The sequence below is a fragment of the Athene cunicularia genome (assembly GCF_003259725.1).
Source record: "Athene cunicularia isolate RWA chromosome 13 unlocalized genomic scaffold, athCun1 chr13_part1, whole genome shotgun sequence".
NCBI lineage: Eukaryota > Metazoa > Chordata > Aves > Strigiformes > Strigidae > Athene > Athene cunicularia.
In genome coordinates, this window is record NW_020799117.1 from 4,636,826 (window position 1) to 4,662,553 (window position 25,728).

General features: G+C 38.7%; 1 protein-coding gene across 2 annotated transcripts in view; it reads left to right on the plus strand.

Annotated features, from left to right (window-relative positions):
- SPOCK1 (SPARC (osteonectin), cwcv and kazal like domains proteoglycan 1) overlaps nucleotides 1-25,728 on the plus strand; it is a 318,661-nt gene that overhangs the window by 200,369 nt on the left and 92,564 nt on the right. For both annotated transcript variants that reach the window (XM_026858125.1, XM_026858124.1), the window contains one exon: nucleotides 14,176-14,308. In XM_026858125.1, the coding sequence (XP_026713926.1) occupies nucleotides 14,176-14,308 (133 nt within the window). The remainder of the gene's footprint in view (nucleotides 1-14,175; nucleotides 14,309-25,728) is intronic.

The window sequence follows — 25,728 nt, forward strand, 5'->3', positions numbered from 1 at the left end:
TTTTGACAAGATCAGCTCTTTTCTCCTTCAGCATTTTTACAGATATGGAAATCCATTTTCCCATGGATGATTTTGGTTTCAACTTGTGTCATTTGCTTCTTTGAGAAAGAAACATTAAGTATGTTTCTAAACTTTCCATATTCTCAGTTTCAAGACAGGAGCCAATGATACACCAACTACTTATCCTGATGCACAGGAAATAAATTAGTAAATTGGAAATGATAATTCTGGAAGATGAGGTTCGAAGTAGCTGAAAGAGAGGTATTTATAACCCCATATCCTTTTAATTCCTGAAGTTTGGTGGAAGTTGATAAGAATTGTGGGGAAATAGCTCTTTCAAGCAAGTGATTCCTTGGCAGTAGCATACCAAGCTATCCATACTCTGTCAGAAGGCTATTCCTGAGATTCTCGTGTGGCTGCATGCCTTCTGTCTCACAAACTACCTGCTCCTCACTAATATCCTGTTAATGTGCCCTTTGTTATGGCTTGTGTGGTTCTACTGTATTTCTTGTATTTTTCTGTATTTATAGAGCTACTAAAGAGAATTGTCTTTGTATCATCCACACTCATACTATATAAAGTTTAGTCAGAACCAATACAGTCAGCTTAGGATAGTTTTGTTATTGTAACTCTGTCACAGCTTTGTTATGGTAATATCTAGAAAAATGTTATTTAATATGTATGGGGAGTGACATTTGGGAATTTTACTTCGCTGATTTAGCTAGCCTCTAGCTTTGATCACCACGCAACCCATCTTCTTTTATGAAACAAAACAAACCATTCTAATTAGTTGGTTGTTACAATCAGTGATCATCAGCTGTGGAAGACTAATTAACCTTAGTAGTGAAGCACAATGTAATTTTTTTTTGTTCATTTGTTTAATGAGTTAAGAAGTCAGGAGAACAGGGTTAGTTAAAGAGTTGAAAACACTAATAAAGAATCAAACCCGCTCCTCTAATCTAGCAACCAGTCTCTTGCCTGGCTCAGAAGACAACACAACAGATAGAAATACAGGAAATTTTTATGTCCTCTGCTTTTTCTTTCCTCTTCTTTAGAAATTCTTTCTTTGTGCCTTATTGGCATTTAAATTGATAGTCTGTGTTGAACAGAAAGGACATTTTGTAGTTTCATTGTATAAATTAGTCCGTCCATTCTTCACTGCTGTACGTTGTAATGCTGTGTGCCATTATTCTGGTCAGTCATCTGGCTTTAAATCTCTTTCAAGTCCTTTGACAGATTTTTCTACTCTTAGCTAATTCAGTTTACCTGAAGCCCAAGACTGCCAAATTGAATTACACTGCGGTCATTCCTGCTTAGCACCTCATCCATAGTTAATTTCTAGAGCTCCTGTGTTTTATCTGTATATAAATTTTTCATTTACAACAATATTTTAGTTTAGCAAGGTAAGAGCTCAGAAGTCTGAGGGGATTTTTAATTAATTCCTTTGTTATTTCAGAAATTTTTGCTTCATTTTGAAGCAGCTGCTTGTGTAACTGAGGTTGATAGTCCTTCAGAAACTCATATTCCAGGTTTTGATGAAACACAATGAGAGCTATTCATTTCCTAATGAGTTTCACCCAGCCCTTGACAGCACACCAGCGATGTGCTCAGTGCTGAAATGGAAACCCTGTCCTCTTCACACCTGAGCAGAGAAGAGCTCGGTCACTGACACCTTAGGATCATGATCAAGATGAGATAAATCGTCTGTTGACTGTTGGTCAGAAAACACAAGCTGAAGTTTCAGCCTTCCTGATATTCAGTGGTCTGATTATTCCAGTTCACCTGTTCATAGGGCATTCTGCTAGATTCTAAAAGGTAGGAAAGAAATGAAAATCATTAAAGGGTGAGCCCAAAACGCAGCTGTCAATATATAAACCAGACTTACAGCTGCTGTACTGCAACCCTCAGAGTAACCGCCTTCGGCTTCCCTTATATTTAAGGAAATGGGCTCATGCAGAAGGTATCTCAGAGCATGTAAATGACTATCCAGTTCTGGGAAAAAACAAACTCATATTCTGTATTTTACCTTTGCAAATACCTCCTTCCCTTGCCAAAAGTATTATTGACTAATGACCCGTAACTCTGATAGGTCTAAAGGTAAACGTACATTCTGTATCCTAAACAGTATACAGACTTAAAATAGGAGGAGAATAGATTGTAAAGAAGCAAGATGTGAGAATGGTTGTTCAGGTGATCTGAAAGGATTTTAGGAAAAATCACAATAATAGCACAAAGAGATAGAAGGATAAACTGGAGGGGGCACCTGTACAGTTTCTCACACTTAAAGGATTCAAGTTTAGAAAGGTAAGAAGACTAGACTATTACAGGTAAAGAACCAAAATGACATTGAAAGACCATCTAGAGAGAATATAATATCTAATATGATATTTCCTAGCAGAGATGGAAAGGACAGTTAAGAGTAAGTGAAGAAATAACAGCTTCTCCAAGGGACCTCATTTTTGAGGTTGAATGAAGCAGAATATAAAGTTTCAGAGGTAGGAGGGGAGAAGTGAGAGGAAAAGGAAATTACCTTGGGAGGAGGTCAGAGCAGCGTGGTCAGGCTGAAAGATTGGAATCAAAATGGTTAAATAGAACAGTGGGTAGGAAAGGGCACTACAATTTTTTCACAATTTTATAAAATTCTCCTTAAACAAGCTGATCAGATTTTGAGAAAATAGGGCTGGAGGATAGAGTCAGAGATGCCAGTCAGGTAGAAGGCAGGCCACAGCCAGTAGGTTTCAAGAGAAGTGTTTTATGAAGAAATGCAACAACATTGGGGAAAAAAAAGAATAGGATTAATTTGCAGTGAAAAAAATGAGTGCAGTCCCTAGATGTCCAACAGAGCAGCAGAGAAATAGTGGAAAGAAAGAGTAAGAATAGGGTACAATGAATCAGTAGTGAGTAGAAGGACAGTGGAGAGAAGGGGATTGAAAGAGAAACTGTTGAAAAAGCCATGTGGGAGCTCACAGGAATAGAGCTCAGTCCACAAGAAAAACATCGTCAGAAGAGTGGCCATCTCTTATGGATGAGATGGTTAATTCGGGATTAGTGCAAATGAGTTGATAAGAGATGAAGAAATGTTGACCTTTGTTCAGTCTGTTAGTCTCTCATAAACTCACAAGGTCACAAAGGACAAACGGGCACAAAGTCAGAGTGGTGAGGGCACAGATGTGTACTTGATCACAGCAGGAGAATCAAAGGGCAATGTATGCTGAAGTGAAAGTCAGGTGGGAAGGAGTGGTGAAAGTGAAGCAGCATATATCTGCACTAAACTGATTCCTGTTTCTTAAATCTATTTTATTCCAAAACCAATAAAAGTCCCAGGTAATGCTATGCTCTGTATCTAAATACGTCACTGGTTGAGTCTCACCTTTTTCACACCGTAAAATGTGCTTTTGAGGAGAACTGCTATAAAATGCTGAAACTTTCTAAAGTGTAAACGCATAGCTACATTGCATTTTAATGGCACCTTGAGCCTCCATTGGTAGGGGAGCATATGGGGCTTCCTATTTGAAGAATAGGGGAAGAATGGATGGTTTGTAATGCGTGGCTGCTAGGCTTCATGATTCAAGGTCACAGCAAAGTGAAATTTTAATAACCCAGTGGAAGTAGCTCATGAAATGTATATCTTGCAGTTTCTGCAAGTATGTCGATTGCATTCATCTTCAAATTTTACCTAAAGGTGTGTTTCACCACATGCTGTCTCTAGACTGGATCATGTGCATTCGGTTAGTACCATAAATTAATGTGATTATGTAAATTCTGTCGATCAGTTTGGGACCTTCCTGAAGCTCTAGTCACCTTTCATTAAGACATAGCCTGATAGAAGACGGGTAATGTTCTTGATGGCCTCATTTGAGAAGCTGGAAATGGTATAGATATTATGAGCTCCATCTCTAGCATCACATAACCAGACAGACAGCACTGAGTATGTTGAGAAATTCAGCAGAATGTTTAGACATTCAGAGTACCGAGCTCTGTAAATCAGCAGTGCTGAATAAGCAACAGGAGCATTACCCTATTTAGATGCTAAAAAGGATGGGATTTTAAAATTACCCGGCTCCTTATAATATTTATAACTGGTTTGGTTAGCAGGCATTTCACTAACATTCATTTTATTCTGACATAGGAAACTGCATTCTGATTATTTTTTCAAACCAACCTCAAACAGTGGCTTTTGACTACACTTTGGATGTGGCATTGGGATTGATTATTTTTTTTTAATTCTCTGTTGTTTGACAAGCCAATTCTATTCAGAAATCATATATGAATTCATAGGTAATGGATGCTAATTGTAAAAATCCTCAACAGCTTAATCTGCTGCAGCCTTCTTGAGAATTTAATAAGCCTCTCATAATAAAATGTGTCAGAAGGGGCAAATATTTTGCTAGCACAGCTTGTAACTGATTGTTTGTACCATGGTAGCAAGTATTCACACAACAGAAGTACTGTGCAGTCATTTTTAAAAAGAAACATTTGGTTTAGTGGCTTAAGGGCAAGAATTATTACTATATTTTTTAAAATGCATTTACTTTCTCATCCCTACTAGCAGTATGTCAGTTTTTTTGTGAGGTTTGCATGTTATTCGCCTTAGGAAAAGCAAAATCAACATAATGAAGCAGAACGCAGCTGAGCCATCTACGGATGCTGGGTTGGGGGCAGTCGTTGATTTTTCCCTTGCAGTTGCAAAGTGACAATAAGATTTTTGAACCTTTCTGCTTCAGTAAAAAAAAAAAAAAACAAACAAAAAAGCCCGAAACCCAAACTCACACTTCTGGGGCAATAGGGCTTTTTTGGAATGTAGAATAAGGAACGTGTTGCATGAGATTGAACTACTGCCATTGCCAAAATAAATAAGTCTGAGTTATAAACCACACTGAAGGAGCTGATAAACATCCCACATCCAGAAGGGTCTGCCACCTATTGCGGCCCACTAGTTTGTCCCAACAGTTTAATTCTGCCGAGCAGCCGAACGTCACCAGCGACATGAAACATTGGGGGTTTTGATGGTGTTAAACTTGACAGACCCCTGCGTTTGGCCCAGAACGATGACCGTTTGAAAACTTGTCTATCTGCAGCTTCTGGGAGATTCATCAGTCATGTTGGAACTTTTGGGTGCTATTGAACGCTGCTAAGAAATCTGCCGTGATATTTAGCCTTCCCAAGAAAATTGCACCTTTCTGTTTGCACAGCTACTCAGCCACACAGGGTTCAACAGGAGCTGTAGCAGGGAAATGCTGGAAAATAACTGCTTTGCCAGATTTGGTGAAAACAATTTTGAAGCTGTTTAATTGCGTGGAACCAGGGTACAGTGAGTGAGGATCAGCTTTCTTTCCCAAAGAAATGAGATGGCTCAGATTAACCTCACATGCCATCAGCAATTCAGCTTCCTCAGAGATCTTGGCAAGTTCTGCCAGCAGGAGGAGGCAGACCTGATCAATACAATATTTTATATCAAAATAATCAGATCTTGAGCAGACAAAAGGTACCTTCATCCTTTTAAAAAGTATTGTTTTCTGGTAACGGGGAAAAAAACACGTAGGCTGTCACAGAAGGAAGGAAAGAAAGCCAGTGCCAACAAAAGTATTAAATTTGCTGCACAGTTCACCTTCAAGCGTTCTGTGCCAAGTTACAGCCTCTCACGCAGTATGCAAAATCCAGGGTTCAGAAGTGGCTGCTGAAGATGACTACAAACTGAGGAGTGGTAGAGAAGATCTCCGCTTTAATTTCGAACTTCCTGCTATCTCCCCTCCTCCTTTGAAATTCAAGGCACTTCATTTTATTTTTACATAGTTTGGTGTCTGAGATTCCTTTTTGTGTTAGTTTTAAAATAACGATGAAAAGGAAAATAATTCTCTTATGAAAATTCATGAGAGCAGGCAGAGTTTAGAAGCTGTGTTATTTATTCAGGAGAGCATAATGACTTTTAAAAGCACTAGGATTGTATGTCTATGTGGATTTTTTTTGTTTTGGTTCTTTTCCTTTCTGTACCTTGCCAGTTTTCATATCAATGCAGCTGTGGAGCATATGTTTAGGTCTAAAAGTTGCAAATCATTGAGAACTTAGATTAAAAAATAAATTGCCTGTAAGCACAATAATCTGTTAGCTAAGAATGTAAGGGAACCTTTCAAATGCCATTTTTATGTATTAAAGTGCCCAAAGGCAGAAATTCATGTGCTTCTCTAATGACCTTAATAAATAACCTTACCCTTTTTAGTCCAGGAATAAGTAAGGCCAAGTACTAACATCTGAGAAGGATACTTGTACTGAGAGATCTTGATACTGTGCAGAACGAGTTGTCTTGGGCAGTTTAACATATTTAAATGCCATATTAGAGCTGTTTAGACACGGATCTTGCTGTTGTTTGCACAGCCCTGCTCAGGTACCACAACCCTGTATCTTCCCTATATCTAGCTGACAGGTTCCTCCTGGTACGTTGTTTCCCCCATGCTTATATTTATACTGCCTTCTTACTGTTGGTGAGAAACAGAGGCTTGACTCTTCCTCTTCCCTCGGAAATACCTATTTTTCATTTCATTGGGATGACACCTGATACACTTTCACCTCAACAGTCAAGATTTTCCTTTACACCCTTCCCTAAATTTTTCATCTTCAACTCTAATCTTCCAAGTACAGCCCGCTTCCTGAGAATAGTCCTGGGGTACTGGTGCTCTCCAGCAATGGACGGATTTAATTCCCAATATAATCTCATCAATGTCGTTGTTTGAAAGAACAGCCAGCAAGCAGAATATCCATTTACTGTGGTAGAAAGTCTTGAACAAGCCTCATTCTTCTAGAAAGGTCCCCAGTCACCACCACCACACCCCATTAAGAATTTTGCACATCTACCAAAGTACAGTGAGTAGAGGCCTTTTATTGCTTATGGCTCTTTTAAGGCAGATCTGTTGGGGAGAAGACATGAAGGCAGCAAGAGAAAGTAACCAACAGCCTTAGTACAATCAGAGAGTTTAAATTATTTCTTCAAATAATGAAATCAAAGGAAGTGGTAGTATGTAAGTCCAGTGGGATGATGCCTAAATACAAGGCAGCTCTGCATGTTATTATTCTTTGTATGCAAAAGTCTAAATTCCAGGTAGAAAAATTACTCTAATCACATGTCAGTTCTCATTTCACAGTGTTTGTATTAAATAAGGAGTCTGTGTCTAATTCAAGGGATTAGTAGCTGCTGCTTTTTTTTTCCAAGATAGTATGTGTAGACTCTTTTCTTCACATAGCTTGACTGGTAGCAGCTCAAGGTATATACAGCTCTTGTGAAAAATATGAAAGGTTATAGAAATGAGGCCAAACCCTCAGCTCTAATGAGCAGAATACAAAAATGATACAAAGAGAGAAGAAAGCATTTGCCATTTATACTGGCAAATCTCAGGTCTGTCATTCTTTTCCTCAAGAACAAGAGAAACAGCTTATGCAAAGGCAAGATAGAAACAGCCAGGCACTGCTGGGTTTATCTTTAGTGTGATAAGCTTCCTTCAGGGAGACAAGAACAAACTGTGCACAAGGCACAGAGAAGGTACAGGCAGTACATTTTAAACTCTTTCCACAGTGAATTGTTCCAGCTTCAGGAAACCATTTCAGTTTCCTCTGTCAGAGCTCCTTCCAGGTTCTCGGGAAGCACAGACACTTGGTACCTGCTTTGGTGCACTGAACTTTTCAGTTTTATTTCAGTAGGGCTTAATTGGTATGTGGCATATGGCATTTTGGTTTGATACAAGTCTGGAAAGAAAGAAAGATGGATAACGTTAATCCTAATCTTGAGGAATGTCTGAAGCTGTAATTGAAAACTAATGCACACCACTCTCAGTCACCCGAAGACAAGTTCATATGGAGAATCCTTGCAGTAGCTGGGCCCACCTGTGGTGCCCACCTCCAACCTGCAAACCCTGAGGATGGGGAGATCGCTTTTGCTGCATGGAAGAAGTCTCTGGAAGATGCCACGGGGAAGAAGTGGTCTTCCATGCAATCAACCCAACTAGGACTAATGCTCTGAGGCCTTTCGGACTTTAGAGCAGAGGAAATAGGAACAAGAGGTTTTGTCCCTGTAGCACTTTACGTGTCAAGGTACATCCAGAGCCCCAAACTTGGGACCTCAAGGTCACTTGTAGCCTGAGATAAAGTGTCATCTAAAAAAAACCTCCTTTGGGTAAAGAATTGTCTTTTTCTCATCCAATAAAATTACTAAATAGCTTCTAAAGTCCTAAGGAGTAACTTCTACCTGCCATCTCCTTCCTCCCAAAACTTTGGCAGGACTTTCAAAATAATGACCTGCCAACTTGAATTCAAAGGAGCCCGATTTATAATTGTACTAAAACCATCAATGCTTAATCTGCTCATTTCCTGTATGTGCATTTGGGAATAACTAGTCTTGAAGAGGAATAGTATACTCTTAATGTTGTAAATTTTCTTCTGGATGAAAAGTCTGAATTCTAGCTCATTTTACATCTTCAGTAATACTAAAGTTCATTTACAGCTTCAATTGAATTTGCACTTGGATGATCAAATATAACTACCTAAAAGCACAGAATTGGTCTTGTTTATAAAATCTGTTGATATTTGGGGTGTTTCTAGCTGGCAGTGATAAGACAAATATTAATTGAAATTTTAAAAATGTTATATAATTTTCTGGTTTAAATTATAATTTCTCAATTGTTTTTCTGAGTTATAGTCATTATTTTATATAGCAATATTATAAATCTTATTAAAATATGTCTATGTTTTGTCTCAAAACTGAACACTGATAATTTGCACATTCTGAATCAAATTTACAAGGTCCCATTTTTAATTTCACGTCTTTATAGACCACCTCATCATATCGTACTATAGTCATCACAGCTTCACCTAGAGGCTTCATCAAGAGAAATCAGCTGCAGAGCAGAGATTAAGAGATCATTGTCTTCTTCATAAATACATTAAGTAAAATCTATCAATGAGTTCAGTAAATGGTAAGAAAATGAACTTTGTGCAATGGTTTGGAAGTAAGTATTGGGTGAAACTAAACTATCCTTTTGATATCCACTCGCTTCCTACGTTGTGGTTGTGATGCTCTTTGGTGAGGCTCTCCAGGTTTCACCCTAAAAGATAAATTATTCCCTTTGAAAGATGCTACTTTAAAATATTTTAAAATTTCAGCTTTCCAAGGGTATTTCAAGGCAAATAAAAATGAAATGATTCATAATTCTAGGACCTGTATGAAATTTAAAATGAAGTGTAAATAAAACGAATTGTAAATGTAAATAGACAAGACATCATTTTTGTGCAAGTGACTTTATTTTGGCCTCTGGCTTTGCCAGAAGTTATTTCCATCTGTGCTCTTCTGTGCCCTGCTGGAGGGAATTGTTATAAGCAGACACAGAGATCCCCTAAACAGCACAGCCCGTATCGTCCACTCGGAGTTGGTCAGGAATTAAGGCTGTGGATTTCTGGAAAAAAAAAAATGACTCAAAATATTTTCTTTGAGGCATTGAGTTTGATAAACTTTTGCTCAGTGAAAGGCAGCGTTCAAACCCCCTAAGCAGGTGCCAAGAGACAGGAAAGGCTAAACTTGGGGCACACCTGAAAGCCTTAAAATTTTGGGTGGAACCATCTTTCCTAGAGCCTCTGAGCTCCCTTTTCCAGGGCCAGAGCTTTGTGTTTGGAAGAGCTGTGTGGAAGTGCAGGTGTCTGTGGCTTTGGGCAGGCTGTGCAGCGTGGCTGGCCAGAGCTAGCATGTGTGGTCCTGGCATCTGGCATCCCTGCTGCATTCTCCCTGTTCCTCTGCAAGCAGAACAGCTGTACTCTCCCCGTATTTTCACAGGATGTGGTAAGCAGTATGTCTGTGTAATGAGTAACAAAGTTGAGTCAGTGTACATTCTCCCTGCAGTGTAATGTGGATGTTTTCAACCACTAAAATTCCTTTACGCATTAAAATGTTAAAAGGCTGAATTCTGTAAAACTTAACTACTCCTTAAATCTTACACCTTTCAGTGCATCGGTTCACCAGCCCGAAAAGCAAAAAGCAGACGGGGTTTGCCTCTAAGTCTTAATACTTGAACAAGTCGTTCATGTCTCTTTGCTTCTGGAATATTGCAAATGCTCGGCCCGCTTGTCCTTACAAATGTGTCAGGCTCTTACCCCAGGGGGGAGTTTCTGGTTTGTTCTTTCTGCACAGTTATTTTCTAATGATTTGTAGTAGATACTTTCAACTCTGAGTCTTAAAGCAAGTTGGTTAAGTTGTCAGAGAGAGGGAGAAAAAAAAAAAAAAAAAAAAGCCTAATTTGCTTTGGCCTGGCTTGCTCCTGACATGTTTATTCTAAAACAAGATGATTAGCATAGCAAAACATGTTCCCAGAGTATGTGAATGTGCACTTCCATTGAGAGGGATTTGCTGGCTGGCTGCTTGTGGCAGCCAATATTCTTGTCTAGGTTTTAATTTGTTTGTTTGGATGTTTGATGTGTTGTTAGGGGTTATAGGATTGAAAAGCTTCCAAAAGTCTTACCCAGCCTCTCAAAATATCACTCCAGAAAAATACATGTTTACTTTTGGAAAATAGATGTTCTCCCTAGGAAATAGGTGCTTATCTGTATTTTTGGCGGGGGTGTGAAATCTGGGTATCCAGTCAAAACTTTCAGCTATCGCTCGCTTGGCCAAGCCGACAAAAATCATTTTTGACATGTTTCAAATACAGCGGCATTTTGCGCTATTGTTTCTGACAAAATCGTAGCTTGAAAAGAATATATTAATTTTTGAAACCCGGGTTGTTTCTTGCAACCAAAATGGCTGCTGTCCGGTGCTGCCAGTTACATCACACACGCACACAGAAGTTAGGATGGCAGCGGGTTTCCTGCAGCAACCCCCTGCCTTGTTACGCACATTATATGAAGTGCTGCTAAAACAGCTAACTTCTTCTTTTCAAAAGAATAAAATGCTCTGAGGTGTACTCCACTGTGAACTCTTGTTATTAAATATCACTCTCGCCGAGAGAATAAATTTCCTTGTATTATCAAAAGACGACCCCGAAGAAGAATGGGGTGGGGGGAGGAAGAGAATAATGTTTCCTTCAGCATCTTCCAGTGAACTGCTGCAGATGAAGCTCAGGTGAATCCGCCGCAGTCCCAGGCTGGGGGGGAGGCTCTGCTTTCACACACACGGCTTGTGGTTGGCTTCAAGGCAGCTGCAGTGAGAACAGAGCTTAGGCCTAAGGCTGTGCATGTTCTTTTTACTCTCAGTAAAGTGATGGAAAGGGGCCACCAGGCTTGGTGAGCTGCTGAAATAACGTGAAATGGACAAAATAAGTTACTTCTTTTTTTTTCTTTTTTTTTTTTTTTAAAGTGAGGATGGGAGAGTGGAAAACATTATTAACTCCAGAAGAATATGGCAGTAGAAACTGGTTTTGCAATATGAATCTTGAAGCAACCAAGTCAGGATTAAAGAAATTAAGAGCGGGGAGGGTGTAAGGCTGTTGAGAGAAGGACGAGTAGCCATGTCCGGAGTGGGCTGTTCTGCTAAGGTTATAATCTAAAATGTCCGCAAGTTGTTTGGTCCACAAATGCTGTACGATGTATTTTATACTTGCCCCTCAGATCCTCAAGATCCTGTGATTTGTTAGGCATCAGTCTAGCTAAAAACTTCAATCTACATTTGATTTTGATGAGGTGCTCATTAGTTCAGTCGCTCATCTCCATCCTGCATGCTTTGTGGCTAATGGCTTTGATGACGATGACACTAAATCATGCACTTCAAGTTTAGCATTTCTTAGCTGTTTTTCTATAACTAATCCTGAAACTTTCTTCTTAAGAATCTTACATATAGACAAGGGTCTGTCTTTTGAGATTGTGGAAATCAGTCTGTGAAAAAGTAAAAAGTCTGCTTTGTGCCATGATCCATCCTCCTGCGGTCTCCAAAGGAGAAGCACAGCACCTTTCACATCTGCCTCCAGTCTCTGCTCATTGGCATCTACAGTATACAAAGATATTTTTGACCCTGAGTTTGTGCATTTCTAGAAGTGCAGGGCTGTAAGAAAAGTGAACAAGGAAATTTTCTTGTCAAGCTGAAATGCCAAAAGAAATGCCTGTAATTGAGAGAGTTCAAGAAAACAAGGTAATCATTACGTTTTAGTAACAAAGCGTTGTTGGAGGCAAGGGGGCTGCAGAAAAGTCGGTTACTCTGGAAAACTTAAATAAAAGGTTTCTACAGCCCCAGCATAAAAGAGTACATCTGCAGAGTTGTATTTGGGGGTTCCAAGCCAAGCAACCACCCATCTGCAACATTTAGCATCTGGTATAATGGTAACTCTGCAAGGCAGAACGCATCTGAAAGAGGGAAAGCTGCTCTGTGCGTTCTTCAAAATAAGAAAATTTAGTCTTAAATACTAGGCTTCTATTTTCATAGTTTATGATATGATTGGATTCCTTCTGTGGACACAAGCTTCTTAGTAGTACTAGTCATCACTGTGACAAAGGTTAGACTGGAAGAAAACTAGAACTGAAATGAAAGAATAGAATTTTTATTATTTTAGCAGCTGAATGTGTCATTACATCAGAGTCAGTATTGTGTAGCAAATTGCAAGCTGTAGTGAAATTGCTTTAAAAAATATCTGTATATATTTTTCTAAAACCGTGATGAAGTCATTCAGCGGCACATTGAAATGTATTTCTAGCTGAACTGTTATATCTTTTTTTACTGTGGTAGGAGAACAGATGGCAGTTATTTTTTTAACAGTCTCCAGCAAAGCTGATGCAATGCCTTGCCTTCCCTTGTAAGTGCTTTCAAGTGAAAGACAAGTAGACATGACCAAAATGAATCTGCATTGTAACATTGACTTGTGGTTTCTAAAGCAAACTTTTAATCAGCTTACAACAGTAGGCTGGTGATAATTACTTAATGTCCTATCAGCCAAGTAGGTCATTATGACAGGAAAATGAGCTATTAATCAGAATCAATTGCACATGTTTTGCAATAAGTTTCTGGAGCAGATGTCTTTTTCATAGACATTTTTAATGCAATAATTGAGTAGTCCATGACTTGAGGACAACTGCAGTCACTCCCATGGTACAAATGCATTTGTAGATTTGGAGATGCTCTCTGTCACTTTATAGCATTCCTAGGGGGACTGTGATTGATCCGGGAACAGCTGTTCAGTAGCTGGCATGTAGAGAGGGCTACTGCATGTACAATGGCAAAGATGTTTGGTGATTGTGTACATTGTTATAAACATAATGTTTTTCAAAGGATTTTGTTTTAGACTTGTTGCTATCTTAACAGAAACTTGGCAACTCAGAGAAGGCCTGGTGAAATACAGCCTGATGTAATGATACTTGCCTGCTTCACCAGAAACGCTGTGTAGTTAGTTCAACAAAATGCTGTATTCTGAAGTCATTTGTAGTTATAAATCAAAATGAAGCTGCCAAATATTGTAAATCTAGGACTGCCTACCAATGTATGACTTTTTAGATCACCTGATATGATGCGCCACATCACAGAAGCATTGTTAGGAGCTAGATTTAATTTACTTGCTTTAAATTAATACTGTGTTGAAAATCCAGCTTTGCCTTATTCAGAGAAGCTTCCATTCTTCTGTTTTATACAAGCACATTCAAAAAAAACCTGGTGTCTCTTTGTGGGAGCGTCAGCTCTGCACAGCTGTGGGAGATTCAATGTGTTACTGGTAAATGATGAAGAGGCAAGTCCGTGTTGGCCTGTCAGCCCTGCACAGCTGTGGGAGATTCAGCCCTGAAGAGCCAAACTGACATCAGCTGGTCAGCTCTGCTCCCTGAGCTCTGCTTTGCACAGGCTCCGAGAAGGGCTGCTCAGTCCTGCGCTGGCTCAGAGCAGTGCCGGCTCTGCTCTGCATAGACCTGGAGAAGAGCTTTGAGGAGAAACAGGCCTTGGAAGAGAGATAAGAAACTGCCAGGCTGTGCTAAGGTGGATGGAACTGTTTGTGGGAGGGAGGGTTGATGACTGTCTAGTTGCTGATTTGCTTATTACAAAGTAAGAGCTTCAGTGAGACTATAAGTATGTATTACTGTATATGTATTAACGTAAGAAGAAAAAAAGAGTTTAGAGAAAATAAACAGCCCCTGCCCTGTTGAAAGAAAGAAGAACATGGTCACGTGTGAATTATTTTGGCTGCTACAACTTAGTAAGACTTATTTAAATTGAATCCATCTCTTACTTTACAGCCTTCGACAAAAGAAAGGAAACTTGGCTCAGAAGCACTGGGCTGGCCCAGCTAACATTGCAAAGTGCAAGCCTTGCCCAATGACACATGCCAGCGCCGTCTGTGGGTCTGATGGACATACATACACTACCAAGGTAAGTTCTGCTTGTCACCTGAAATCCTGTCAGCAGTGGTCATCCAGGCTGCAGTATGAAGATGAAAGAGCCTTCATCAGTGTTAAATTACCGACTAGTTTTGGTATATTGTGTATTTTGTGTAAGAAATGATGATAAATGTAGATATTTTTTTTTTACATATTTGACAAACAGCAAGTCAGAATGACAAATCAGAATCTTATGACTTTCATGATTCATGTTTCTCTAAATAGCTCGTTCTTGCTAATGAAGTAGAACACTTTCAATATTGATGATGCAAGAGAAAAAAATTCATTTGATCAGATTGGCTTGTTCAGACAAGAGGATTTTGAGATCTCATTTTTAAGTTTGGGTCTTCAGACAGTAAAATAACTTGACAGTGTCATTCTGTTACAGATTTTTTAAAATTAATTAATTACTTTGTTTCCAGGCTGCTTGGGTAACATAATCCATTTAAACCACAGGTTTACTAGGTTTGTCTGTGAGATGCAACATATATGGTACCATTTAAAAAAAAAAAAATAAAAAAAATCCCATAATGTAGTGGGGATAAATTGGCTCATTGTTATATTGAAAATATGATCACCTTTGGGCTTGACTCATTAAAAAACCTGATTTCACAGCCATTCAGCAGTCCAGATCTCTCATTATCAAATAAAAACTTCCATGTCTCAGATACCTGTTCTATAAGCAGCACATCAGGCTCTGGAAGTTACGTTTAGGGAATATTCCTAAGGTTTTTTCTCTTCCTGCATGCAAGGTATTGACGTCCAGTAAAAGTACCTTTTAAAATCCAAAAATAGCCCCCAGAAATCCAGGGAAATAAAGTCATTGGGGAAAAAGTTCTCTTCTGTAGTGTAACAGTGATGATGATACTGCAGCTACATCATCTTCTCAGCTGGGCAGCTTGAGTTTTTCATCCATTAATGAACACAAATCTTAAAATGCTGCCATGGCTAATTCATTTAAGCCTCTCTACTATTGTCGCTGAAGGATTTGCATGGCCAAGGGAGAAAATCAGCAGAAACTCTCTAATCTTTGCACAGATAGTCTGCAGAAAAAGGGCTCCAAGTTGACTGTTAAACAAGCTCCTCTTTAATACTTGCTAGGAGTATGTAATGGGGTAATTTAGCATTGGTATTTAGGATTAGAACTGGGCTCATTTTGAAAACAACTTTTTCTGTCCGAGAAGATAACTCTGTAGTAAAAAGCTTTCATTGCATATTCTGTCATCCTGTTGAACTAATTTCTGTGCATCTCACCTGCATCCCTGTTAGCTCTGAGTCTTTTTTTTTTTCACTCTGTATTTCTTACCGTAAGATCCAAATGGTTTTCATCAGAAATTCTGCCAATGTTTTAAACTCACCAAACTGTTGTGACTGTGATGTAAGCCTGATGGCTATAATGAAGGCATCAAACATTCCTGTTGCTGATGTGCCCGACTATCAGACATACATCCCAGAAGTTGCCTCTCTTCAAGTGGTATTATTTTTTTTTTAAAAAGGGCTTTAAATGATTTATTCTGAAGCCACTTAGACTTATCTTCATTTCTTGTGCATTTAACTGTCGATTGCTCCTGTCCTAGCAATTGAAAATTACAGCATCTTGTTGGTCTCTCAAGTAGAGCAACTTGTTTTCCACAAATTTTGTCCATGTTCTTTACCACTGCCTGGGGAAGGTCGAGTTTCAGTGCTTTTTGAGTCCTGTTCTACAGGAGCAATTGCTTGTCACATTGCATATTTGTAGTTGATTTTTCTAGGGTTGGGTTTTTGGTTGGGTGGTTTTTTTTTTTTTTTACTGAAGGCTCCTCCAGTGTCATGCTGATTGGTAATCTTTCTGTAATATCCAATCCTCGTGGATACACATTTGCTTAGCCTTTACTCAGTATCAAGGCAGTACTATTGTTCTTTGCTGTATAAGTATGTTGTAAATCTGTATGTTATTACAGTAACCTCTAGAACATCATTGTCTCTCTACAGTTTCTTCTAAAAACTCTGCTTCATTGATGTTTTTAATTTTTTTTCTTTTTTTAAAAAAGACAAATTTTGGTAAATGAACTGGAAATACTTTAGGCAGAGCATTAAAACTAAACGGTATGTTTTAATCTCCTAACAAGTAACTTTTTTTATGGTCAGTAATGATCATGGATTTCTGGTGCTTTTATGAACAAAATACAACTACTTCCCTCAAATTCACCATTAGTTTTCACCAGATAATGTGATCCTTCTTTCTTGCCCCTAAGTCACTAAGATCAAAGCTTTTCTTTGGCAATTTTCTTTCAGGTGCAGTGCTGTTGGGAAGTGTTATTTTTGGCGCTGCAGTGCCGGCATGTTCTAGTATTGACTGCGAAAATGTAGAAAGGTGGATATTTGAGTGTGGGCAAATACCACACTACTTTGTGTGTGTATGTGTTCATACCTGGCTCTGCATCAGCTGCTTGGTGGATGTGTAATGACATGCTGGACAAAATAGAGGGTTCTTGCCAAGCTTGTCAACCAAAGATGGAGAGTAACCATTTCAGGGGAAAGAAGTCCTCTGGAGTTGTGTATCAGCCATCCACTCACATGGGCAAACAGGCAGCATAGGCCCAGTTTGATTTTTGCCTTTTCCTGCCAGTTCATCAGGGGATTAGGTGGGAGGCAGGGTTTGTGCCTCGATTTCATGGCCTGGCAGAGCCAGCATCAAAGGGTTTCACTAACGACGGGCGTTACCGTTCCACACCATCAGTAATGGTTGTACTGGGGATTGCTCTTTCCATACTCTATAAACTGTTAGCTGAGGTAAAAATGAATGAAAAGGAAAGGATACAACAAAAGTATGACTGACTGATAAAATGCAGACGAAACTTGGACGTCAATAAATGCAGAATAATTCCCATGAAAAGAAAACAACCAGATATACCCATCGCAGGCTCTCATTTAGCCACTTAATCTCAGAATAATTCTGGCTGTTTCTCGGAAGACATTGTAATGATCACTGCCAGGCAAAAATGCAAATAACGTATTAAAAAAAGGAATTGAGAACAAGCACAAACCATTATTATGTTTCTCTGTAAATGCCCGGATTTCTCATTGCCTTCATTTATCAGCACTTCATCTCCAAATTGACATGGTAGAACTACAGAATGCTCAGAGAAGGGCAGTAATGCCTGTCAGAGGTGTGGAACCTGCAACGAAGCACAGAATTAACTAGAACACTTCAGCGTGATTTGACATGAAGTCATGCCTAATATTGGAAAAGGAATGTACTTCATAATACAAGACCTAAATGAAATTATAATTCAGGTTTCAAAACAAAGAAAGTATTGTTATTTTTTTCAGCTCAAAATAAAATTTTGAAATGCACTGCAGCACAGGATTGTGCAGGCCAAAGGTATAAATGGGATTTGTATAAATCCATGAGGAATGGATCCACTGTGGGCTGGTAAACCTCCAGCATGCCAAGTCCCTCATCCGGTGATGACCAGAAGCTGGGATGATTGGTGTAGTTCAGCTGGACTGATTTGTTCTGTTTCTAATCTGCTTTTTCTTGTATTCCTTTGTAGTTTTCTTTCTTCTAAGGGTCTGCAGCTTGGCAGGGTACTAGGCTGAGGGATCAGAGGACTCAACTAATGTGATTCTTGGTTTCTTATGCAAAAGTGGAGGCATCCATCTCTTTAGATAAAGCAAGCTGATAATGGAGCTAGCATACTTCACCAAAAGTACTTCTCTAAGAAAGGAGCATATTGCTTTTCCATTTCAACTTTGACTTCATTTGAAATTTCTCTTTAAACAGGTCCTAATTATTCCTTGCATCACTGCTTGGCATTTTTAGTTTCTACCCCTTCAAAGTTTAGTTTCAGACATGAAAGTAAAAATGACTGCAGAACTTGATCTGGAATGATGTTCAACAGAGCTTGAGGAATGTGGAGGACTTTGATTTGTTCTTTTTTTATGAAAACTTCAAGAAATCTTTAAGGATTCAATTTCAGAAAAGTAACATAAAGTGCATTTTTAGTTGTTGTTCTTTTAAATGATGTCTTAGTCATTCCTGACTGGATAATAAAAAGTTCTACTCCTCAAAGCTATATGGCAAAATAGCAAAAGCATTATCATCTTGCTGGTTTGCACTGCTTGATAATCCTCAGACTGTTACACTCTTTGTTCTAGTGCTTTCTGTGGAGATTACATTTTGAAAGAAATAATTTTGCTTCTGTTAATTATAGTGCTGGTGATTCTGGGAACTGACTGTGCTCATCCACCTCAATTATAAGGGATTAGGATTCTCTGAGAACAGCCATTTGCGAGGCAGCAGAGGAAATGTTATTGGCCCAGCAGGAACACGGGCTATGTGGCATATTCTTGAGGGCTCTTACTGCAATGTGGGGTTATTCCTGGATGTTATTCTAGAGGTGATCAGTAACTGATGCTGTGAGTAATAATACAGTGAAACAGAATCATGGATCCTTGCTCATGTTCATGTTGGGTTAACAGCAGGTCCAAGCATCCTCAGTAAGGTTTTTCTGACTGAATGGCTTTTCCTCAAAAGCAACTTTATTTTTTAATGAGTGAAACTTTCTTCATGAAGAAAGACATGCCTAGAGGCAGGAATTCCTTGATAAAATTCGGGGAAGTGATCCAACCCAAAGAACTCAATAATACAAGGGTCACAAAAAAAAAAAATAAACTACCACATGTAAGCTTACTGGTTTAGAGAGGGGCCCAGGATTTTGAACTCGGTCTCTCAGTTCCACAAAATACATAGAAGCCTTCTCAACTAATTTATTGAGGGCTTGTCAAAGGAATCTTTTTATCTCTTTCATATTCCATTGGAAAATATTCAAAGGTGTTAGTTTCCAGTGGAAAACAGGAAAATGTTAAAAAGTATGAGAAGTCCATGGCAATCTTGTGCTAAAAGGGATTTTAAAGTGTCACACTACCACAATAGGAGACACAAGGTGCTGAGTACTTTGATGGATCTTAAGTTGATTTAGCTTCATATGTGGGAGTTGTACTGCTTGGAAAATCTCACCACCTGTTAGACATTAAACCTTTCTGGTTCTTTTTTTGAAGCGTCTTCAAAATTTGTCGATCTGGGTTATTTCATCTGCTTCACAGAAGTGTTAAAGTTGAAGGGGGTGAGGATGTTTGGCTGTGATGTGTGGTATTTCTTTTTTGTTCTTTCTTTTTCAGATGACAAACTAATTCTGAGTTGATAGGATTCTTTAGTCACATCAGTGCTTGTGCATAACAGAATTTGAACGCAGGTGTGGCCTGTATCTATCTACTCAGTCCTTATACCCTGTTTCCAGCAATTATTTGTAGCATTTTTTTTTGGACTTAGATAATTTCGGGAAACTTTAGAAACTCTACCACCCTTTCCTGTTAACTTTGGACTCTCTGGGCTTTAGGTTTGTCAGAAATCTGACTGAGTCTCTAGTTAATGCTTGAAATGCAAATGTTTTAAAATGTGTACTCTCTCTCCCATATTACAAAACTTTGTAAAGAGAAATTACTATTTCCTGGGTATAATGGCTCCATTTAATACTCTGACAATACAAAGTACTTCCATAGTATTCTGCAGTCACAGTTTTCAAAGCTCTTTAAAGTACTAATGAATTAAGCTTAAGAGGTAAGTAAGCCCTGTAAAGAGTCCTGTATAATTAGTTAATGTTTTTGTCAGCAACACATTAAGAAGAATAACTCTGTAGCTGTCAGTTTTACAGGAAGTTTAATTAAGCTAGTTAATAAAGCAATTACCTGAACATGACAATGACTGCACTTAACTAATCAAAAAATGAAAACAAGGATGTTCTTAAATTACAAAACATACCACCTCAATGACTAATGGTCCCTTCAAAGATGGAAAGGTGCATTGGTATAATTATTGTGTTTCTAATTAGGTGCATTGTTGTTCTGCAAATTTTAATTAAGTCATTGCAAACTAATTAAGTCCATGATCGTGTCTTTTTGTTTGTTTGTTTGTTTGAAAATGGAAAAAATCACCTCCTGTTTTCATAACATTCGGTAACAAGTTTGATGCTAAGGGATGTGCAAGAGAAATAATTTTCCAACAATCTTGAAACGAGAGAAAAAATAATGACCAAAATAACAAGACACTATTAGTTAAATCTGTGCAATGTGAGGACTGCTGTGTTTGATTAGGAGGAGTCTGTATTCGGAGGCACAATTAACAAGTATTTGTTAAAGTGTCCAAGTGTTGAGTATTTAGTGCAACATGGTTTGTTTTTTCATAATCCAACCGTTGGCTGGATTCCCTGCCCTCTAGGGGGGGGATGCTGTTATCCTCCTGTGATTTTTGCACATTTTTCCCTGTCTGTGGCTTGTCCAAGGGATGACTCAGCCTTTCCTGATGGAAAACAAGATACACAGCAGAGGCTTAGCAAGCGTTAAGACCTGTCTTGTCCTCAGTTATAATAGATGAAGAGTTGGATTAAATTCTGTGTTAACTTTTAGCTTTGATTTGGTTTTGTAAGGAAAAATTAAGGAAACAAGAGGTGAGAGGTGGAAAGATAAACAGGAAGAGCAAGACAAGGTAGGATATGGTTAAATCCGCAGAGAGGAAAATTGAGTCATCCTTATGCATTTGCTCCCTGTACAAAGTTTAAAGATTGCTGGTGAGAGGTACAAGCATAAGTTATTCTTTCCTCTCCCCCTCTTTTTTTTCTTAATTTTCTTATTTTTAACTGCTAAACTCTGAGTTCAGAGTCTAGGCCTGGTGTAGTCTGTGATGGCTTGAAACCTGGATGTGGCAGATCTGGTAGATTACCCAGTTCTTCCGCTGACCTCCGTTGTGGTGCTGGCTGGTTCGTGTTGTCCTCGTTCATAGTTTGGAAAGATCTGGACTCTCTCCCTTAAGAAAATACTGGAAGAGTTACTTTGAAGTCATGATGAAAAAAGCCTGTGTGATTTAGGGGTTGAGGGGATGTGATGACAATGTTTGTTTCTGTTAAATGTGTCTGTACAAGACATGACGGCACCATTGCTGCTTCCTGGAGTTTTCTGATCGAGCTGGTTGAGATTTTTAATGGAATATTACGATATCTTTTCGTGGAAATCTACAGGTTTCATGGGATGGGACTGTTCTGATGGAGTTTTATACAGGAAGACTATTTTACAGCATCGTTACTACTTCTTTATGCAATTGGGATGTTTGCAGCATTCATTCCTATTTCATTATTTGATTCATTTTGTTGTAGGGGGATTCCTATCTGTAGTAATACATCTGGTGTGAGGCTTTCAGCATTACTGACTCTATTTTCACAAATAACAACAGGGAAACTCCAGAGGTCTGTGGGAGAACTAGAATTTGCCTCATGCCAAGAACCTTTGTAGATCCCTCGTTTGACTTGGGCACATCTTGCTACTGTTTTCCCAACAAGGTAGATGTTTCCTCAGCCAATAGTCTGGGCCAGTTGAGACTGGAGTCCTATAATCCAAAAGCTATGTGAGGCTGTTAGTGCATAATCAAGTCCTAAATAATAAACTTTCTCTCTCAGAAGGCAAAATACAGAGTTCTGTACTGTGCCTACCACAGCTGCACAGTTTATCTGACTTGAAGCATGAGGTGAGCATTATTTGATGAAGTGCTGTTTATCCCAAAGACATCCTGTTGTTTATATGTTGGGTTTTTTTTCTCTGCATGGTCCCAAGGAATGAGCAGAGAATCAGGAATAAGGTAGATCTCAATTCTTTTGTACCTTGTAATCCATGCCAATGTCTTAAGATAGTTGTGTCCAAGGGGTATTTTTGAATATGCTCAAAAAAATGACGTTTATCTCTCGGTCAGTTAATGTACTCAAAAAATGGCTTTCAGTCTCCTGCATTCTTTCCAGGGCTGCCTCATAGGGGTGTTTTGGCCACAAATAAACAATCCAGGACAGAGATTTGTGCTGTCCCCTGGTTAGGATAACCTTTATTAAGCTCTGAGGGCGCTGAGAAGTACAACTTTTGAACTCTGCTCAAATAACCATGCAATTCAGTAAATTCCTGAGCTTCCCTTTAAATCCCATTTAGTTTTATGTTGAAGTGGAGAAGCTTTTGCTTTTCAGTGGTGTCAGATAGTAAATTCAAAATCCTGAGCAATCCTCTGCCAATTTTATATCCTAACCGGGAAGAACTAGGCCTGTATTAACCATTGATCTGTGAATTGTGGCTACTTCTGTGACAGCTTCCCAGCTAAACCCCATGAATATACACATATTTGCAAGATTTTTTTTTACCTGGCGTAGTAGGAATTGTGAGAACAGCCCAAACAGAGGCTTCTGCAGTGAATCAACAAATAGAGGATAAAACAAAGAACTCTGGACGATTTGTACAGGATAAGGGCTGCTCTGTTGTATGGCCAGGTTTGAGATCCCAGGAATTAATGAGAAATTGCTGTGGCCCAAGATACGATGTTCTTTTAGATACTGCTTGTTGCTATCCCTTTAGTCTTTGTGTTGATGAAGACTCCTTCTCCAGTTCTGCAAACACAGATTGGGGAAAAAAAAACAAAACAAAACACAACAATAACCAACCAAACAAAAAACAAACCAAAAAATCCCCAAGAAATCTTTTTAATCTCATGAAGAATTCTCTCATACAGAGGAAAGTGGTTGGTTTTGTGGGAAACTGGCTACTGAAAAGTCTTTTAAATCCATAGGTCAGTGCTGGAAAGGGCAGGGGGTTGCTTTGGTTCTCCTGGAGGCTGGTGATCTTGTATCCTGCATAAAGGCAGGAGAGGGAAATATTGGGGGCGTTTTGGGGACAGTTAGATGGATCACAGCTTGGTTTTGTTCTTCCTTTGTATAAGCTCTTTTAAGAGAGAATAGTTAAAATTTGTGCTGGGGCTGGTGAGCAAAAGGCCCTGACAGAAAGCAAAATCTATCGGGAGTTGTATCTCCCAAGGTTTAACAACTATGGGTTAAGCCAGTTGGTCCCAGTGGGGTATGGCAGTGTTTATCTCCTTTCCATAACCTTGCCTAGCAGGGAAAGGATATTTTTAGTTTGTTTCTTCATATTCTACCATTGCTCAGTCCAAAACAATTTGTCTTTGCACTGACTGGGCTCTTTGCGATTAACATATTTTGTCAGTTCCTAAATCCGTATTTTCTTCTTTAATTTTTGAATCTGTTATTTTACCACAGTTAAGGCTTGTCAGGGTTGAATGTTTTAATTATCAAGTTAAGCCCACAGAACCTGGGGGAAATTGCAATAAAATGTCTCTATTAGGCGTGTTGCTGCAAGTGGTAATTCATTCTTCATATTATTTTGGGAACTTTAGTATAGAAAAAACACAGCTCTAAACTCCCTAAAAAAAAAAACCAAAAACAAACCACTCAGTGTGTAGCTGCAGCAGTGATACATAAATACCATGCTGGGAAATGCAGTAGAAGAACCTGTGCAAAATAAAATAACCTTCAGATTTCCAACAAATGTGCACCATCACTGAGTGACGAGAAGAGAAGTAGTTTCAGGCAGCGTAAGGTTGCTTCTCTCACGTCCAACTCACATTCTTTACAAGCCAGTTTTCCTAAATGGTTCTGCTAATAGTCCTACAGCTCATCTTTTTGGTGCTGCAGAAGTGCGGGATTTTGTGGTGGTTGTCTTGAGTTTCACCAGTAATCCCACAGGATAATAAAGTGAATAAATCAAACGAAAGTAGTACGCTATTTTTTGGGGGGGCTGTGCTTTTTCATAATTGCATTAATTTAAATGGACTAGAATTCAATTGATAGGATTCACTTAAATGTATCTGCCTTAAATTGGATATATTCCGTTCACATTTACCCACTGAGAGTCTCTAGAACTCTTAGTAATCAGAGCTGCCATATGATAATGCAACCTTTCATGTTTACGTGTTAGTTGTTACCAGATTACTCAAAAAAAAAAAAAAAAAAAAAAAAAACCGAGTCGTATGTGTGTAAAATACTCTTTGCCGAGGTATTGACAAACAACAGTGAATATTTTAGGGTTTTCTTACAGCAATTTTAACATGCTAAAATAATTTTAATCTAGATTCGTATTTCATTCTGGTCTGGGTGTTTTGTGGGGGTTTTGGTTTTTTTTTTTAAAGTGGGGAGGGCTGACTTTCTTTACATAGCAAAGACCAATGCTAAAGGAGGGCAACTCGTTGCAGGAGACTTTTGCTCAGCAATTTTAACATGCTAAAATAATTTTAATCTAGATTCGTATTTCATTCTGGTCTGGGTGTTTTGTGGGGGTTTTGGTTTTTTTTTTTAAAGTGGGGAGGGCTGACTTTCTTTACATAGCAAAGACCAATGCTAAAGGAGGGCAACTCGTTGCAGGAGACTTTTGCTCACTGTGCCTTTGTGATTTGCCCACATAGGCTTCTTTGTGAGGGATGAAATAATGTTTAGAATGTCACTGATTTTTTTTTTTTTTTTTTTTTTTTTTTTTTTATTTTTTTTTTTTTTCCTTCCCGTTTACAAGCTTCTACAGTGTTTTTATTTAGGCACCCAGGTAACTACTGCCAGTAATTAGAAGTCTGAATATGTAACAGCCCCACTGTTGGCTGCTCATTATTCCAAAAAAACTCAGAAAAACAACCTTTTACTAGGAGTGTTTTTAAATATGTGCTGAAGTCTTACAGAATTCACATCTCATCTCATGAGACTGCATCTCATTAGCGTCCTGAAAAATAAAGTTATGTGCCCATCTTTAGAGTGGAAATTGTAGTCCTATCAGCCATGTTTTACACAGTAGATGAACATCTTGGTTAGTTCTCTAGATTACTCCAAAAGTTCAGGGTTGTTTTTTCCTCGTGCTGGTTGTTCTGTGGCTGAATTTGTTTGGGTTTTTTCTTTTTAATTCTCATTACCACATTACATTTATGAAAAGTATTTGTTGATGAAACGCACCACCAGCAATGGCTTACTTGGCCACATTACCCCAAAGGAGAGAACAATAGATTCTGCTAGAAGAAAACCGTAACTGGGGGCTTTTTCCTTTCACATGTGTGGTAGAAGCCAGTGCGGAACGACAGAAGACAATGTACTTATTAATAAGCTTCTGTATTAAAATTACAGCAGGTGCACAGGGAGAAAGAAGCAGCAGTGAGTAGTCTGTGCCTTGTATACTTTGAATTACTGTGTCAGTAATGATGGATGGAGCAAACAATAAAATTTGACCTGTCACACTATGCTTATGAGGCTATAAGCCTTAAGGCATTTGTAATTGGCTTCAGCCAGCAATGTTAATGAAGGTGGATTGGAAAATTAGGTTATTTGAATGATACAGACTGCTTTACATTTTTAGTATTCAAAAGAAAAGGCTAGAAACTCAAAGGGACTGAAGCCGTAAGGCTTGTTCTTTGTAAACTGTCTCTTGTCCCTTTATAATAGAGCAGGCAAAGGAATAGTTTTTAGATAACGGGTTTGTACTGTGCAGAATGTGAGCTTTTTAAAATGATTCTGTGGG